The 17,061-nt window shown below is 39.6% G+C and overlaps 2 protein-coding genes and 1 non-coding gene across 3 annotated transcripts in view; 2 read left to right on the top strand and 1 right to left on the bottom strand.

Annotated features, from left to right (window-relative positions):
* Positions 1-116: 116 nt before the first annotated feature.
* On the bottom strand, positions 117-8,957 carry LOC146376748 (STAM-binding protein-like A). The gene is made up of 10 exons (XM_084946949.1): positions 8,790-8,957; positions 6,755-6,979; positions 6,555-6,630; positions 6,367-6,462; positions 5,305-5,695; positions 4,968-5,092; positions 4,409-4,546; positions 3,309-3,421; positions 3,090-3,189; positions 117-1,062 (listed from the first exon to the last, which is right to left on the bottom strand). The coding sequence occupies exons 2-10, from the start codon at positions 6,955-6,957 to the stop codon at positions 1,006-1,008; spliced, it is 1,299 nt and encodes a 432-aa protein (XP_084803075.1). The 5' UTR covers positions 6,958-6,979; positions 8,790-8,957; the 3' UTR covers positions 117-1,005.
* Positions 8,958-9,542: 585 nt separating this feature from the next.
* trnap-ugg (transfer RNA proline (anticodon UGG)) lies at positions 9,543-9,614 on the top strand. Its single transcript has one exon. It is a non-coding gene; the product is annotated as a tRNA-Pro (tRNA).
* Positions 9,615-11,187: 1,573 nt separating this feature from the next.
* The window catches only part of slc39a14 (solute carrier family 39 member 14), a 34,995-nt gene continuing 29,121 nt past the window's right edge, over positions 11,188-17,061 (top strand). Inside the window, exon 1 of the mRNA XM_084945915.1 lies at positions 11,188-11,412. The gene's annotated coding sequence lies outside the window, so the exon portion shown is untranslated. The remainder of the gene's footprint in view (positions 11,413-17,061) is intronic.

Genomic DNA, 17,061 nt, shown 5'->3' with positions numbered 1-17,061 from the left:
CGAGCTTTGGACACGTATTTGTCTTCATCTTCTTTTTCCTCTTCCAATCTGTGTAGCTGCATCTCTTATTTCTGACATTATTTCTCAGTGTACAAACATAACAAGACAATACAGGATAAATTCATCTACAAGTTTATTCTTTTCTTGGCAATTAATTCGTAATTATGGCTAATCATTGACCTCTTCTAACACGAGAAGGGAGCAAACAAAACTGGTTACAGAGGCATGAGCCAGGGCCTGGTGGTTAGTAAAATGTTGTAATGTGGAGCATTCAGGTACATTCAGATTGCACACTTGTCCTCTGAAGCGTGAACACATGATAAAGATCGACCAATCCCTTATCCAAGAAACAATAAGGACATTTTTAAACTTCACACAGACACCTTTGACGGTAGAGGACGATCTGGAGTGATGGGGTATAAAAATAGAATACAGCGCAGCAACACAAGCACTGCCTGCATACCTGAGTTACAACTTGCTTTCAGTTCTCTCATCACTCATTTAAAAGAACAAAGAATAAATTATATACTCCACACTGGACTTCATGTTGCAGACTGAAAAACTCAAAAACAAGTTTATGTTCTCATCCATGGCACTTTATCCTTCAGGCAGAAACCAAAATGTGACGATGGTGCAAGAAAGGTTTGGGTTACCAGACATGCGTCTCTCACTGATGAACAAACATCTTTATTAATGACAAAAGGAAAGAAGTACACCACACACTGACAGAAACAAAGGGCCCCAAGAACAAGTCCTTCAGCTGGATCGCAGTTGCTTGTTTGGAAAGTGCAACAATATGCGGATTATCTTCTTAACAGAACAAAAAACATAATAAAAAGAAAAACGTTTGCAGCGTTGTTCTCTTTGAGAACAACAGAGGTCCATAATTATGGTAAACTCGCGGCCAGCATCTGCTCAGAACCGCCCTGAAAATAAAAACGAGTGTTTTTTTCCCCAGCTTGATGAAACAGTCTGTGAGTGTTTTGGTGAAAAAAAGGAAAGAGATCACCGCAAATCCATCATGGACACGGTGCCATCAGTGATGGTGACATGTCCGGCGTGCTGAAAAAGGAGAAACACATTTCAGTTACATGCTCAAACAGTTAGCCACTCTGGGGTACGGTACTCCAGGAAGAGTACAGTACCCCATTCCCATCCCTCCTCCCCCCAAGCAGAGCCAAACAAGAGCTGGACTGGGAATCACAGCAGACGTTTCATGTGGAGGCAGATATACATCTCCTTGTGATTATAGCAAAGTACTTTTGAAATATTTATTTCTTGGTTTACGCTCTCTTAACATTAATTAGAATGCTGTTGGCCAAAGATGTGGACAGTGAGCCATTCATAAAGCTGTAATATCACACGTTTGCACACAAATAACTTGTGGAAAAATCCTTTTAAATTCTATTTTGGGACAAAAATAATCAGTTTCTCAAGCTCTTGTTTTTTTAAACAGATTTGATTCTATACATGCAGTTTTTCATTACTGATGAAATAAATAAAAAAGCAATTCTCAGGAAGCTTTAGGTAGTTCGATCTGATGAAAGTTATCCAGCCCACAGATTAGTACGGAGTTAAAACTGGATGGCTTTCCTGATGCAACCCTCCCATCTATCCGCCTTTGGGACGGCCATTGTGAGGACACTAAGCTTGTGACTCGCTGAGGCTGGATTTGTGTCTCCTCCTTGTTTGGATCCTGGGATTTTTCACATGTTAGAGAAATGTGTTAACTATTAAAACATTTAAGTTATTTTATTGAAAAAGTAATAATCAAATCTATTTAAGATGTTTTATTTTTCTCTATGAACCTTTAATCTGACTGAGATACTGCAGTAAATATAAGAAAACGCCTCCTATTGAGTAGATTTGAGTACTCTTTGAGTTAACTGACCTTTTAAAAGTGACCAAAATATCTCATTAAAGGAAGAAAGAAAAAGCTACACTGAACCCTTGGTCATCACTTCATCTGCACTTTTTTGGCAATAAGCCCTGCCCGTGCCAAAAATCATATACGACTTTCCACAGAACACTGTGCACAGTATATGTATCTGTAGGGAAGATAAACTGTACTCTACAGCTGCGGGAAACAAGATCTTTATTCTGGAGTGTTGCATCTACCTCCATACCACCCTGGCACGTAAAAAAAAAACCCAGGCATGTCAGAGTTTTTAGTCATACGTTATAAACATGTTTACTTTTTGCAAGACTACAGTTGGATTCCTTTTGAGGTTATTTCCCATCATGCACGTGGTGGAAATTTACAAGCAGAAAAACTGGAGCAGAAACAAGGAAGGAGCTTTTGGCCACACCTGCAGTTTTGTGTGGAGTAGTTTGTTCTAAATAAAGATAAAAGAGCTTTAAAAAATAAAAAAAGATCTGGCAGAATGTGGGCACAGCATGGAGACAGCGCAGACTTTGAAAACTTCAAATAATGTTAAACATGGCTGACTTTATTGGAACGCCAAAACAGGAAAAAGACTCAGTTTCCTGACCACCAAACAGCAGATGATGATGATGCAATCCCACTACAGCTTTAGTAAGACCGTTGAGGTTTTACTGCGACACTGAAATCACTTTAATAGTCATTTGATGTGAGGCCAATACTTTTCCTTGTTCTAACCGGCTGGTTAGAGGCAAGTAAAATAAGTTTCCAGGGGAAGTGTTGAGGCTCAGTCACTCAGTCTGTCAAGATGAGATTATTTTTACATCATTATTAACAATCCTTTGAAAAATAAAAGACTCCAGTTAGTTACTGGAAATTATAATCCTGTTTAAACATTTTGGGATTTTCAAAAGAAAATGTAACTCCAGTTATAGGAGTTATAGAAAATAATCTGGATGCACAGAAAAATGCAAGATGTTTTCAATAAAAGCCACCAGTTAATTATAGGATGCTTTAGTGTTAGATTTTTCAAAATAACAGCGTGTTTTTCTTTTTGTGCCACTTGCAGTTAAATTTGTTTCTAGAATCCTAAATCATCTATATAACTTCAATATCCCCAGAAATTGCATCGTTTTCTTTAGCAATACAAATTCTTTCCATTTGCGACAACACTGCATCTATGACTTCACAGTACAGATATACTTACTGTAAATAGAGGTGGCTCTTTGCTGTGAGGATGAAACCCTTTCTGTTTACATGTGGAAATCTCATCTGTTCCCCGATCTGTCAGTCTGAAGTAGCCAATTCTGAAACACACACACACACACACACACACACACACACACACACACACACAGATCACAGAAAAAGACAAAAAAAACATCCCATAGTTTGTAAAGACAGGACACTGATTTCTCCCACTCACTCGTTGAATTTAGGCGAGCAGACTATAGCGATGGCCTCTGGCAGCATGATCTGGTAGGAGCAGTGCGTGTGGAGGTCTACGCTGGACAGGAAGGCTGTCTGTGTGGGGTGAGTCTGGGAAACACAGAGGGCAGACCTCAGTTTACTTCAGTGCTCATCACACAGCAGAACAGGACCAGTGGTAGCCATGCGGACTTATTCTTGTGAACCAAACTGTAGTTTATGCAGGTCAGAATGTCTAAAAAAAAAGTTTAACTATACACCTGAACTAATACAAATTCAAAACCAATCAGTGAACAGTGAATAGTTTTCCATTAGGCGGCAGGTTTTAGTACCTACTCGGCACTTTGGTTGATACGAGGTTCCCCACAGTTAAGCAGCATTAAAGTACGATTCATTACTGAAGAATGTGATGGGTGGTTTCTAATCCCTCTGTTTAGACAGTTTTTGACAGCCTCCATTAAACAGTCCTCAATTTTAGCTTCATATTTGAGCGTTGCTTCTTCCTGTTACTGTCGCTATTTTCAGAAAGGTTGCTTCCTATCAGTTGACCTGTTTTTGTAGATGCAATGAGGTTGCAGTTATATTTTTACTCGTGTGACTGAGCCATTGGTTTGCTCTCAGTTAGGAAGAATCTCAGTATGAGTATGAGTATGAGTATTCATATAGTATTTTAATTTATTTAATACAATGCTAATATTTGGTGTTGCTGTATTAATACAATATCACCACACAAAATATTACGATACTTTTTCCCCTCAGCCCTCGTGAACACATGAGGAAAATCTATTTTAGTGTGAAATCAGACACAGAGGATTACCTCACTATGAATCAGTGACCTCCTTTTTAAGACATTTTACAGAGTGGCTTTGGTGACGTCTTTATCTCCTGGTTATCGTCTTATTTATCATCTATGCCTGATTTTACTCCTATAATTTACACGCATTTATATTTTTCTCTTCTGACATGCTCTTGTTTTAAAATTTCAGTGAGTAATGTTTTAATCTATTCTTTGAATAAAGTTTATAAGCTAAGCTGATTGGTGTGGGTGACTCTGATTATTCGTCAGCACTGACGCCAATCTGCCCATCTTTTACTCACATGTATCCAGCCGAGTGTGATGAGATCATACTGGTCCTGCATGAGGAAGAGTTCCTCCTCGTTTTCCGTGTCACAATAGTCCGGTCCGCCGCACTGCTTTGGTACGATGACGTGGGTCACAGTAAACGCATTTCTGGTCTGGACCAAACACAAAAAGCGTCTTGCTTTTACACTCCTTTAAATTATGCATGTCCTGCTGTCTGCCAAAGTGCTACCCAAGGGCACTGCCTGCACAAAATTAACACTGAGCACTTACAGAGCTGCTAGCAAAAACGCTCAGTCATGCTCATAGAAAAGTGGAAAGAGCTTGAAGTTAACCCCACCAGCAAATGATATAATGTAAACAATGGGCAGAGTAGCCAAAGAGCAATGAGATGAGAGTCAAATTATCTTCTACACCTCTGAGGAGCGACATCAACTGTTGTTTAATTTAAAATCCACATTCATAAAATGTTCACAGCCTCAGAATTATTGACACAACATTTAGCACCTCTGGGCTCAAGGGCTGCAGAAAAGCAACCTATCGCTCCAGCATAGCTACACTGTTCCAGCTTCTTACCAGTTTGCCACATAGGATGCCACAAGTTTCTACAGCTCTGCTTGTGTTGGCCTCAGCCAACCGCAGAAAGCTCCGGCACAACTCAGCGGGAACAGCCAACTGCCGAAGGGCATCCACCATTGTATCTGCAGAGACCATACACAAAAGCTGAATGGGAAAGTTAGACTCTTGTGAGATTCTGAAACAAGTCATGGTGCAAACAAACAAACAAACGAAATTAAGTAGGTCGGGGGGGAAAGAAATCAGCTCAGAGGAATAAATACTTTCACCCAGGAGCAGGGCAGCGCTTTAAATCCTGTGAAGGCCAGCCCACCGTGACACAAAAGAATGAACTCACTGTTATTCCCCGGGCTGACCAGAGACCCCGGCTTGAGTGAGCGGTCAAAGCTGGGCGGGCCGGTGGTGGGTGTGCCGATGGATGTGGGAGGGCGGTTATGTTGGTGGTTGGACAGTTCTCCTGGGATCTGAGGAAAGGTAGGAGAGACTAACGGGGGGCCCTGGATGCCTGGGATGAGGGGTGTGTCAGAGGAAGGCTCAGCCGGAGTGGCAAACTCCAGAAGCACTCGTTGGCGCTCCTTCTCCAGCTCTTGGCGGCGGATCATCTCCTCAAAGGCACTGAACTGCTCCTGCTCCCGCTGCCGCCGCTGCATCTCAGCCACACGTTCCCGCTCTGCGTCCAGCGCTCGCTGCTTGGACTGCTGCCGCACCAACACCTCCTCCTCCTCTTTCTGAGCATGTAGCAAACACATCACATACTGGCTTAGTTTCAGCCGTGGTTTCTCTTTTTGACCCTTTTTTTAAACTGCGACATTAAATGTACTGATCTTTTTGATGATGAAACAAGTTTGCTGTAGAACAGTTAGTGTGGCACACGAACTGCTACTGATTGACTATTCAAGGTCAGCTTAGGTGCATATTAATGAACTGTGATATGAGGTTACTGTGGGGCTTTTTAATGATTCACCTGCTTATGGACTTTAAATGTAAATTGGTTTTTATTTAATTACTTCTAATCTCTTAAACCTTTCCAGTGTGACTTAACCTCCTCGGACCTGGCGTCCACATATGTGGACATCACATTTTGGGATGTCTAGACTAAAATAAAAAATTTTACTCTACAAGGGCCTGATAACCACTAACGAGGACATTATACTGCAAATGTTCTATTGAAATTTAAAACAAATGTCCTCTTATGTCAATCTTATTTTTGTCAGAGATAAAATCAGGTAAAAAAAACAAAAAAAAGGAAATTCTTTGTTTTTACATTCATCGGGTCCCAAACAGCCCAAATAGCAAAGAGAATTTAAAAATGCATGCCATGAAAGAGTTCGGGTCTTAGGAGGTTAATGCAGCAATGTGATGCAAGGGTGTAAATTAACAAAAGAGTGTCTCAGCTCACCTTTTTGACAAGATATTGAGCATATTCCTGTTCAAATCTTTTCAGTAGAGCCTTTTTGAGAATCTCAGCCTGAGGAAACGCAACATCCTTCAGTTTCTGTAGATTAATCAGAATGAAGTAAGTGTCAAACTTTCCTTGAAAACAATTAGTAATGCAAAAAAACAAACAAAATAAAACTGGATGATGACCTTTAGTGTGTCCTTTTTCTCAGGAATGTTGGCTGTCTTGTAATCCCGATGCTTGGGAAGTTTTTCTATAAAGAGCCTTAGGAGGGGAAAAAAAAAATATCAAGACACATAAAGGTCAGAAAACTCTTAAGAGAGGTCTTTACGTAAACTCCTTCAGCTTACTTCAGTCAATATGGACAGAAATGTGAAAAGACACTCACGTAATATATTTATTGTAAAGGACAAAGGCATGCTCGATGTTGCCCTCCTCCGTGTAGATGTTAGCCATGCGGATCATCTCCATGCCTGAGCGGAAGTAGCGGCGTGGGGGCATGTCGTCATTAATCTCCACCGAGCTGCCCTTCTTGGTCAGGGCGCGGACGCGCTCCTCCGGCTGCAGGCTGACATCAGTGTGATCGGCCATCACGATGGCTCAACCTGTAAGACTGGAGAAACAGGCTGACTCAGTGGCGTCTTTAAGCCAACAGTGGATTCATAACGCCGGGTTTAAACATCCGAGAGCCTTTGAACACACCGTCAATCTGAATTCTGACTTGGAGGTAAAACTAAACATGATTATTTTGGTTAATACTGAGAAAAAGACAATTTAACACAATTATTCAAAGACTGTGCAGAGTCAGACTTTCATTCTCAAACAGGAATTGGAAAGTCTAAGCAGGTAAAAAACAAAACTATAGAGCTAACTAGAGTGGGGAATAAATAAGAGAACATTTAGTTGCCCCCTTTAAACCTCTAAAATGCTGCACATTTGTTTCACAGTTTTTATGTCAGACACTGCTTCATCTGCTTTCAGAACTCTCTACAACCTTCATGAGTCCTAAGGAAATGTACATTTTATTAGAAGTTAACAGCAAGAAGGAATCTTGAAAAAAAAAAGTAAGGCATATCCAGCTGGAGTTTTTAACAAATGACTCTATTAGGAATTCACAATGACATCACTGGAAACTATGCGTATATAGTGTATATTTTAAGTTAATTAATTCAGTAAGTATGTAGGAAACACAGACTCTCGTATACGCTAGCACAAAGAGGCTGTGTGTCCTCAGCATCAAGGCCACAACTCAGTCTAAAAATCACTGGCTGCTGAATATATTTAGGGGAAAAAAAACTGCTGGGAGGGTCGATTTGGTGTGACTCGAGGTTCTCTAGGCTTCATCAGCATGCTGACTAACAGTCAAATGGCTGCTATTGATTCTCCCATGATGGCTTCTTGGCTAGAAGGCACAGAAACACAGTGTGTAAAGAGGCGGCCACTTCTTAACAGTTTAGCTCAAGAGGTGTGGCGCTGATAAAAGGAGCGGAGGGGTGGTACTTGTGGTTCATGCTGTCCACTTTATTACCAATTACAACACTGATATCTGCATAAAATATTGAAACTTGTTTTGTAGACTCAGAATAGGCCTGTAGGAAGTGACTACTCGCGATGGTATTTTTGGTAAACAAAATTTGCTTTATGGATAAGTGTCTGTAAGCCTAATTATAAAAACGACTTAAAGATATTATGTATTTAAAAAGGTGTTATTTTTCATTTGGCTCCAATACTCTTCTTCTAAGCAAGAAAGCCTAGAGAAACCTTAAACCTTTTAAAATGATTATCCAGTAATCTACCCTTATTGTAGACTCACACAGAATTAAAACAGGCCGAAGAGATGACACAACCACAGCTGGGGTTGGCAGCGTGTGCTACTAAATTTTATAGTTGAGATAAACCCTCAAGAACTTCAGAAGCATTCAGTCATTAAATGCGGGTAAAAATTAGATTTCTCAACATGACTGTGTATTTTAAGTCTATATAACTATATAATATAAAAATTAACCTGCAATAAAAACACGAATAAGGTTCTTGACATAAATAAATTCCTTAGAAAATTTATTGACAGAGTATTTGAGAAAGTAACACGTAAAAACCACAGTGACAGTAACTTTTATGTTTACAGTTAGTGTGATCTTTATAGAAACGGGTAAATTACAAATATGTCGTGCCAGACTTCGTTTTTTATCCAAACCATTTGCCAGCTCGGTCATGGCCTATTTAACCTTCAGGGTTGCTTTCACCTCCTTTAAAAACTTCACGACACTCCCTGTGTGTCACTATATTTTCCCATCGATCCCTGTATCCCTGTCACTGAACTGATCGAGCTCTTTAAAAACGTCGCGTTAGCCTGTGCTAAGTTAGCCTCTAATAAACGGGTAAAAAGCTCTCCACCTCCGTACAAATGCCATCATCCTTCTTACCTGATCGAGCCGTGAACCTGAACCCGAAGCTCCCACAGAACTACATACAAGTGGATAATAAACACGGTCAAATTATGGCCCCAAGGCTAATTGTTAGTGAGCTGCGCCTACAACCAACAGCATCTGTACACTTCCGCAATCAAAGCAACTTCCGCCCGACTAATCCTCACGCAAGCGCAGAAGTATCCCTGTAATTTAGTTTCTTTCGAATGGATATGGGCTTTGTGTTGTGTTTAAATATATATACACTGATCTGATTTTTAAAGGTGAAAATTTTCAGACAAAAAAATTGATTTATTTTAAGTGTTTGATGGTCATTTTGCAGTCTTTTGCTATTTGTTTGTGTAGCTATTGACTTCATGTGTTTTCAAGCTTTTCCTATATATAAAACATTTTCTAGCGTTTCATTGGACAGTTCGCCTCGTACTTTACACACGCATGCGCTGTCCTTCCCCAGGTGGCCTTGTGCTCTGGTACTTTCCCTTGCTTAGTGATATGCATTTAAAACGGCTGGTCCAGAACAGCGGATGCGTTTCAGGCCGAATGGGGTGACGTCAGCCATCAGCCCAGGCACCAACCAATCAAACCACGGTATCCTGAGAGAGAGTGACGTGGTTACTCGTGCAGTCTGGCATCAAAATGTCGAGACCTTGATTACTGTGCTCAATAATGAATATACTGTATATTAACAGTGTAACCAGCAATTAGCTTAGCTCTTTGGAATATGATGGACGATGCTCCGCGACACAGCATGGCTCGTTGGTCTAGGGGTATGATTCTCGCTTTGGGTGCGAGAGGTCCCGGGTTCAAATCCCGGACGAGCCCTTTATTTGTTAATGTTTACGTACTGTATGAGATCGTGGGCGCTTGGGCAGTAAAAAAAAAAGTATACACATCCATTGATGTAGCGCACTTTATGCAAGTGAGTTCTCACTGTGTTTGTCAGGCTTATCTGCGTGTCTTTAGTGTACTTTGTGGGTTTATTAATTATATAATCATAAATAGAATTCACCTGAAATGTTCTGAATTACACGGTAGGGATGGAACAACACATTTATTTTGAATTACTTTTTGTGATCACAGTTTACTTCACTATATTAATTGAATATTTAAGGATGAAATTGGGAATTTAAACCAAAAATTAAATGACAAATACATTTGGAAAATAAATCCATCCAATCCTTCTTTTGTGGAGTTCTTACCATAATAACATATTTGTTTGCTTTGGCATATTTTATATCATGACCTGTATTTATTTTATTACATTAAATTCATTTCTGCTAGTTTTTTTTAAAGGTTTAAGATATTTAACAATATTGTTTAGCAACACATGAACGTTTTAAATTATTGGTCAGTTGCCACTAATGGATAAATAGCTTGTTGACCTACTTCTCATTTTTAAAATATTTTGCTTCCAAGGTGCCAGACTTTCATATAAGTTGGTAAGGTGTTTTTTTGGGGTTTCTGCGGGTCTATCAAATTTCTTCTTTGAAATTTCTTCTTTCTATGCATAAAATACAACAAGCATTTTTGGGCATGTCTATCTCAAAAACCTACAATTTGTAATTTAGTTTACTCTTAAAAAAGAGAGACAAAGACAACAGAGTTTGACAGGCATGAAATAGTATTTCTGCACAAATAAAGTGACCCCCAAAGCATCTGAAATGAGGGTGTATTTCTTTTCTGAGGAAAAAAAAAAGTTGGGGATGAAAGATGTGGAAGGCCTGAAAATCCTATCTACAGCAGGCAGAAAGGGAATCAGGTACGACGGTGAATGTGTAAAGCCCTCTGTAAAACACAGTGGAAGCATGTTGATGGTTTGGCACTTCATGGTGATTGCCAAGATCTTATCAAAGATGTTATCTTATCAAAAATGACAGAAATATGGACACAGATAAATACTATGAGGGAATGTAATTTGGAGGGTGTCTGACTGGCAGAAGGTTTATTTTTCACAGACTGATCCCAAACAGACTGGCAATGCAGAAAAAGCATACTTGGATAGAAAAACACACAGAGGAGCATGGACCGGGCTAGCCAATGTTCAATAATGATGACCTCAACATTAGTGAATAGTCAACTACCTCACTTTTTGTTCAACAATAAACAACCTATAACAATCCTTTTTTGATCCTTTTAATTATAATTCAGGTAGTGTGGGATCATCTTGAGAATATATATAATATGTAGAATGATGAAGTAAAATAGAATATCACAAAACATTAGTTAAACTAATGTTAGGTAAAAATAAAAAAAAGTAAAATAAATATAAATTTGAATGAAAAGTAATATAGCTCACGCATAATCAGGGTACGGGGTTTTCGTGCAGTACCACCTTTGAACGCAAGGTGGCAGACACGACCATGTGGAAAAAGCCAGTGCGGTCTGTGACGTCACAGTGAAAACGACCACATCCTCCACGCGTTCCTGCTGCCAGGGGCTAAAAAGCAAGCGTCCTGTCTGTGTGTGAACGACTGAGCAGTGCCGGATGGATCGTCCACACCAAAGCTGACATTTTTACTCCCTGTATTTGACGTCGCGGTTCGTGTCGGAGCCACGGGAATTGAATTGTTGACAGGAATTGACGTCAAGCCTGATTTTCTGTCCCTAACAGTGTCACCCGGTAAGCTAACTCTCCAGGCTAATCTAAAACCAGCTAATATACCTGACTCCAGGTTATCAGACCACTAAAATAAAACGTCTGCTCAGTTTTATTGATAAACACAGGGTAGTGTGTCTGTGTTTATTCAGCGTAAGCATTTAAGACCATAGCTAAATAATAAATTTTAGTGTAGAAGCTAACATTATAAAGGTAGATAAGTAATCTTCAAGCTTTTTAACTCATTCAATTTTGGGTTTAGTGTTCTCCACGATAATCCATAGATTTGTCTTTGGAGAGAAATAAAGGAGTGCAGACAGGTGAGACTCACCCAGGTGTCTGTATAAATATGTCCTTTTAATGTATGCATGTAATATCTGTTTTCTGGCACACATTAAATCCCATTTTGGTCACTGGAAGTCGGCACTGTTACTCAGTACTACTACTGCTTCTAATTTTTACTCAACTTATATACAGATGTATTGCATAGGATGAGTTAATTGTTAATTTATCTTTTATTGCTCACACTGACAGTTGCTTAAACCTGTAAAGTCCACTGCCTCGTTAGTCGTTTAGGGTCGCTTGTGTAGGTCACATTATGAAATGTTATAGTTTATATTACAGTCTGCAGAAAGTTAAAAGTAATAATAATTAGGAGTATTGTGAATGAGGTTGGAGACTTTTCAAGTATCTCAAAGGCCCTTTATTTTAATTGTTAACTTAACAATTCAGTTTAGTGTTTTATTTAGTTGTATTTCATTTTATTACTTTCAGTGTTATTGTTGTAAAATAACTACAGTGTGTGTACATACAGACACTATGATTTGGAGATATGAGCTCAGAGGGGTGTACTACAAACATGGTTTAACACAGCCAGCCTTTCTTTGCATTAGCTGGTGTGACCAAACCTAAAACCACATTTGGGGATAAAAGATATCAAATTCTCTGTTAAGCTGACTTTCTGCTTCAGGCTCTGTGGGCTTTCACATATAAAGGGGCATGTCGCATATGTCATATGATTCTTCTTCCACACCAAATGATCCCCATGAGTGCTGCCAACTGCAGAGACGTTATAAGATGAAAGTAAAATCCAGTAAAATAAACATTTTAATTCAAGTTAATTGTTTGATCGCTGAGTTCGCTCTCACTGCTGCTCCTTAGAAACCGTATCTCTAAGCTTACGGCTTCACATTACAGCTCTGAAAATGTCCTTACTTTGCAAAATAAAATGTTACACATCTACCCAGTATCATTGATACACAGTTTAGATTTTGCAGACTGTGATTTTTTTTTTAATTTTTTTTTTGCTCCAGATATATTTTTAATATTACCTTGAACAGGTTAGCTATAAGTTTGTATGTATAAGTATATTTGAAAACAGCATGGCTGACATGTGTTCGTTTGCTGCTAGAGGCTCGTTGGTCTAGGGGTCTGCTTCTTGCTTTGCGTGTGCGAGGTCCTGGGTTCACATCCCAAATGGCATTAAGCCCATATTTTAGTATTATTTTAACAATGTAATGCAAGCAGGTCAAGATATACATTAATCATTTTTTTAAAGCAATGATGTGAAATTTGTTTGGTGCTGAACTTTGTAAAATAAAAAAGCATGGCAGCTTTTCCTTTGACAGCTCTCTCTCTGTGCATGCACCACCTACACAAACATGTTGTGCGTGGAGTGGAGCCAACACTAGAAGGGAAGGGAAATACTATTAATAGAGTTTGGATTGCAGGTGAGAAATGAACAAAGATCTGATCTGAAAAGATGTGCCTGTTGTCACTGATGCATGATCTGGCTTTTTTCAGTCAGGATTAGACTGACATCCGCTTTCCTGCCATCAGTGGTGCATTTTCGATATGAAATTGGGACGGGTGAAATGTTTCACTGCTTTCACAGGCCCGTTGGGTGATGTGCATGCGCTTTACTTTGTGTGCTAAAGGCCCTGGATTCATATTTTGTTTGTTCCACGCCTGTATGATAGCACATAATAATGCGCTATCATACATACTTTATATGTGCATTATCTGCAAGCACCTCAAGCTTTACAGTTATATACAACAAGCTGCCTTACTTTATGTGTGAGTCTGCCGCTTTCAAAGGCTTTTCTGACTGCTATCATGGCTTGCTGTGCGTCTCGTTGTTCTTCAAGCATTTAACTTGTCCCAGGTCAGGGTTTCCTTTCGCTAATGGATTTCCAAAAATTGCGTAAAAAGTGCACGCAACAACAAAAACACTATAATCCGGAAACACCGTTTGCCGATCTGGGGTCCGTTCTCCATACCTCGCTAAGTAAGTTAGCTGGATTTGATTGTTGACGATTTCGCGTGATCTTGGATCGTTCGGTTCTCCGAAGCTCATCCGGGACTTGCTGTCATAGCAACAGATCCGTAAGCGTAAACCTGCTTGGGAGCAGGCTTACTTTATGTAAACAGGATTAGATCGCGGCCACTCAGGTATGTCCGCTTCATTTATAGGAAAGCAACAGCGATATTTTTCCACTGTTTTCCCATAAATAAATATTATCAATGTAACTAAAGATAATGCAGTATTTGATTCTTTTATTGATTTCATACAGATACATACAGGTCATTTCCTAAAAAAAGGGAAATGTACTATTAATCATTCTATTTCATGTATTTGATTATTTCAGATGTAATTCATATTTTAGAGTAGTAATAGTAAATTACTTTGTGTAATCAAGATGAGAGACCACGGCTATAAAAGCAAAGGTGGATTTGGGAAGCCTGTCGCAGCCATGTCCTGTCCGTTTGTACGCGAGCAACCCATTGCGGAAGGTGCAAGATTGATAAGGAGTGTTTTCAGAATTCAGCGTTTGGTTTTCTTTCTCTCCCTCTCTTTCTTTCATTCTTTCTCCCTGTCCTATCCCCCAGTCACATCTGTCCCGTTTGTAGCAACCGAAAATAAAATAAATTCATAATTATAATAAAGGTCAATCAAATGGACCTATATGGCAAGGCCATGATGATCCACTTGGTAAAATAAATCCGCTTGGCATCTTTCTTGGCCTTAAGACAACAATTTTGATGGCTAAAGCTCCAAATGGGACACAAAAAAAAAAGAAAAAAAAAAAGAATTCAGCGTATATTGCGGGATAGACAGGATCCTTTAGCTCAGCGCGACAGTGTGTTCATAGAGAGATATCGATTTTCCCGTGAGGGTATTATTTACTTAACCAACTTGTTGATGAGGGGGTGCAGGACCACCACCTGTCTTTTTTTGCTCTGCCCTTTTCTTGGTTGCTGTTATAAACAGACAGATTATTTCAGGGTCTCTTTTCAAGAGACTAAAAGCAATATAAGTGATAAATATTACCATTCTGTAGAATATTCTTATATTTCACTTTTACTTGTTCCCATGTTCTAGTGGGTCCTGTTGTGGCTCTAATGTGAAAGAGGATATAATGTAATATAATATGATATAATGTAATAAATTTACCCACCTACTGGTGATGGCCAGAGGGGCCGAAGGCGCGATATGGCAGCCTCGCTTCTGTCAGTCTGCCCCAGGGAAGCTGTGGCTACAACCGTAGCTTGCCTCCACCAGTGTGTGAATGTGAGAGTGAATGAATAGTGGCATTGTAAAGCGCTTTGGGTGCCTTGAAAAGCGCTATATAAATCCAATCCATTATTATTATTATTATTATTATTATTATTATTATTATTAAATTACTTCCGAGTTTAATTTGTCAGCAACTTTCTGCCAGCCCTCTCTCCTTGCTTTTGCAGCCTTTGCAGTGTTCCCTTGCGTTTTAATTAAACTCTGAAATCCCTCAATCAAGAGTTCTTGCTCTGCTGCCGAAAAATACTGAGCGCGCTCCTTCGACATTTTCGCCAACCAATCAAAGGGTTGCCGATCAATGTTTCTACTATCGATGCGTAGCCCCTTTTAAGCCACCCAGTGATCTCACATTACTTCATCCAGCTGTACTAATCGTCAACAACAGGTGTGTTCGGAGAACCGGAATTGACCCTGTGCACGAGAAAATGCTAACTTCCTGGTTTGAGACCGGATGTGGGGTTGTACATTTCCGGTAGCTTTACTTTGCGGTCAATCGCTACTGCGAAGATATACTCCAAAATCATGTCCAAACATCGAAAACGGAAAGATCGCGTTAAGTTACAAAGAGGAGAAGGTGGGAACACTCACCACTGTTGTGTCATAAAAAAATCTAATGATCAATTTTGACGTTTAAAGAGTTTAGATCGATCAGTTGTTTACATCACTCAACACAAGCAGAACTGCATCACTGCAGCAGAAGACACATCGTCCACATTCAGAAGCACATCTCTGTATAGTGACTGGTCTTATGATTGAAACAGGCAAATGTTCAGCATTCAAACTACAGGTGAACAATAGTAAAACCGGATGTTTCCCCGTTATGTCGATATCAGGTAGTCAAGTACACACCTACACAGCATGTTAACAAACCGTGAAAAAAAGCCACACAAAAAATGAATGATTGCTGGTAACGGTTTCTATACATTAATATTTACAAAGGGTATGTTGTGACTTACCTTCAAAATTACAGTGGTCCCTCACTATAATGCGGTTCACCTTTCACCTCGCTGTTTCGCGGATTTTTTAGTGCAAGTGTGCATGCTTTTTTTACATCACATTGTGTCCTGCGTCCTGATCGCTGCAGACGATCTCCTCCGTGCCGTCTCTCCTGTACAGTACAGAATCGCTGCATCGATCGCTAGCAGTGTGACTCTGAAGTGCAGTACTGTATGTCCACGATGTCCACCAAACGTTTTGCACCGTCAAAAATAAAATTGGCTACTTGATTTCACCTATCGCTGGTTATTTTTAGAACATAACACCGTGATAAACGAGGGACAGCTGAGAAATATAACATTTGAATCCCTTTTCTCTTTTGCTCTGAGGCGCGGGGGAAAAATATCGACAAGTCGATGAACATCATTTACAGATATATTGGGTAAATGCCCAAGACATCTATAGAAATGTAAATCGCCGCTTGATTCATTCATTTGCTTAACTTGTTTTGGACCGTAAACAGGGCGCGAATAGGACACCGGAAACAAAGCTCCCCACAGGAGTTTCCGCACCGGAAGTAGCACACCCCACACCCTCTAACAGATCATTACATGAAGGAACCTTTTAAAACAAGCGCGTCCATGCTCACAGGTGTGCTCACAGGTGTACACACGGGTGCTCACACACACAAACTACACCCTTTTTGGCTCCTACCTCAAAGCACACTGTGTGCTGTCGATATTACGTGCTGCACAATAATGTTTAATATTTAGTATTTACTGTTATATTCCCATAGATCATCGTGATGTTGTTTATGCTCTCGTTTTCTTCTGCTTGTTTTCTTTTTTTTCTTTCTCAACAGGTGATCCAGGTGATTGATATGTATTTTTTATTTTATTTATTTATTTTTTTGTCTGCTTATTTAGTTGGTTTTTGTTTTTTTGCCCTTTATCCCCATCCCTCTTCTCCGCTGTTTTTTTCCCCCCTCTTCCTTTCTCTCTTTTCTTTTCCTCATTCAAGTCTGTCCCGTATCTAGCAAGTGAAAATAAAAAAATAAAATAAAATAAAATAAACAATAAAAGGTGAATCAAATAGACCATTATGGTAAGGCTGGGATGGTCAATTTGGTAAAGTAAATCCGTTGGGCATCTTTCTTCGCC

The sequence above is a fragment of the Perissodus microlepis genome, chromosome 12, assembly GCF_051167445.1.
Source record: "Perissodus microlepis isolate ML-2025 ecotype Zambia chromosome 12, ASM5116744v1, whole genome shotgun sequence".
Lineage (NCBI taxonomy): Eukaryota > Metazoa > Chordata > Actinopteri > Cichliformes > Cichlidae > Perissodus > Perissodus microlepis.
This window is presented reverse-complemented; position numbering and strand designations above follow the sequence as displayed.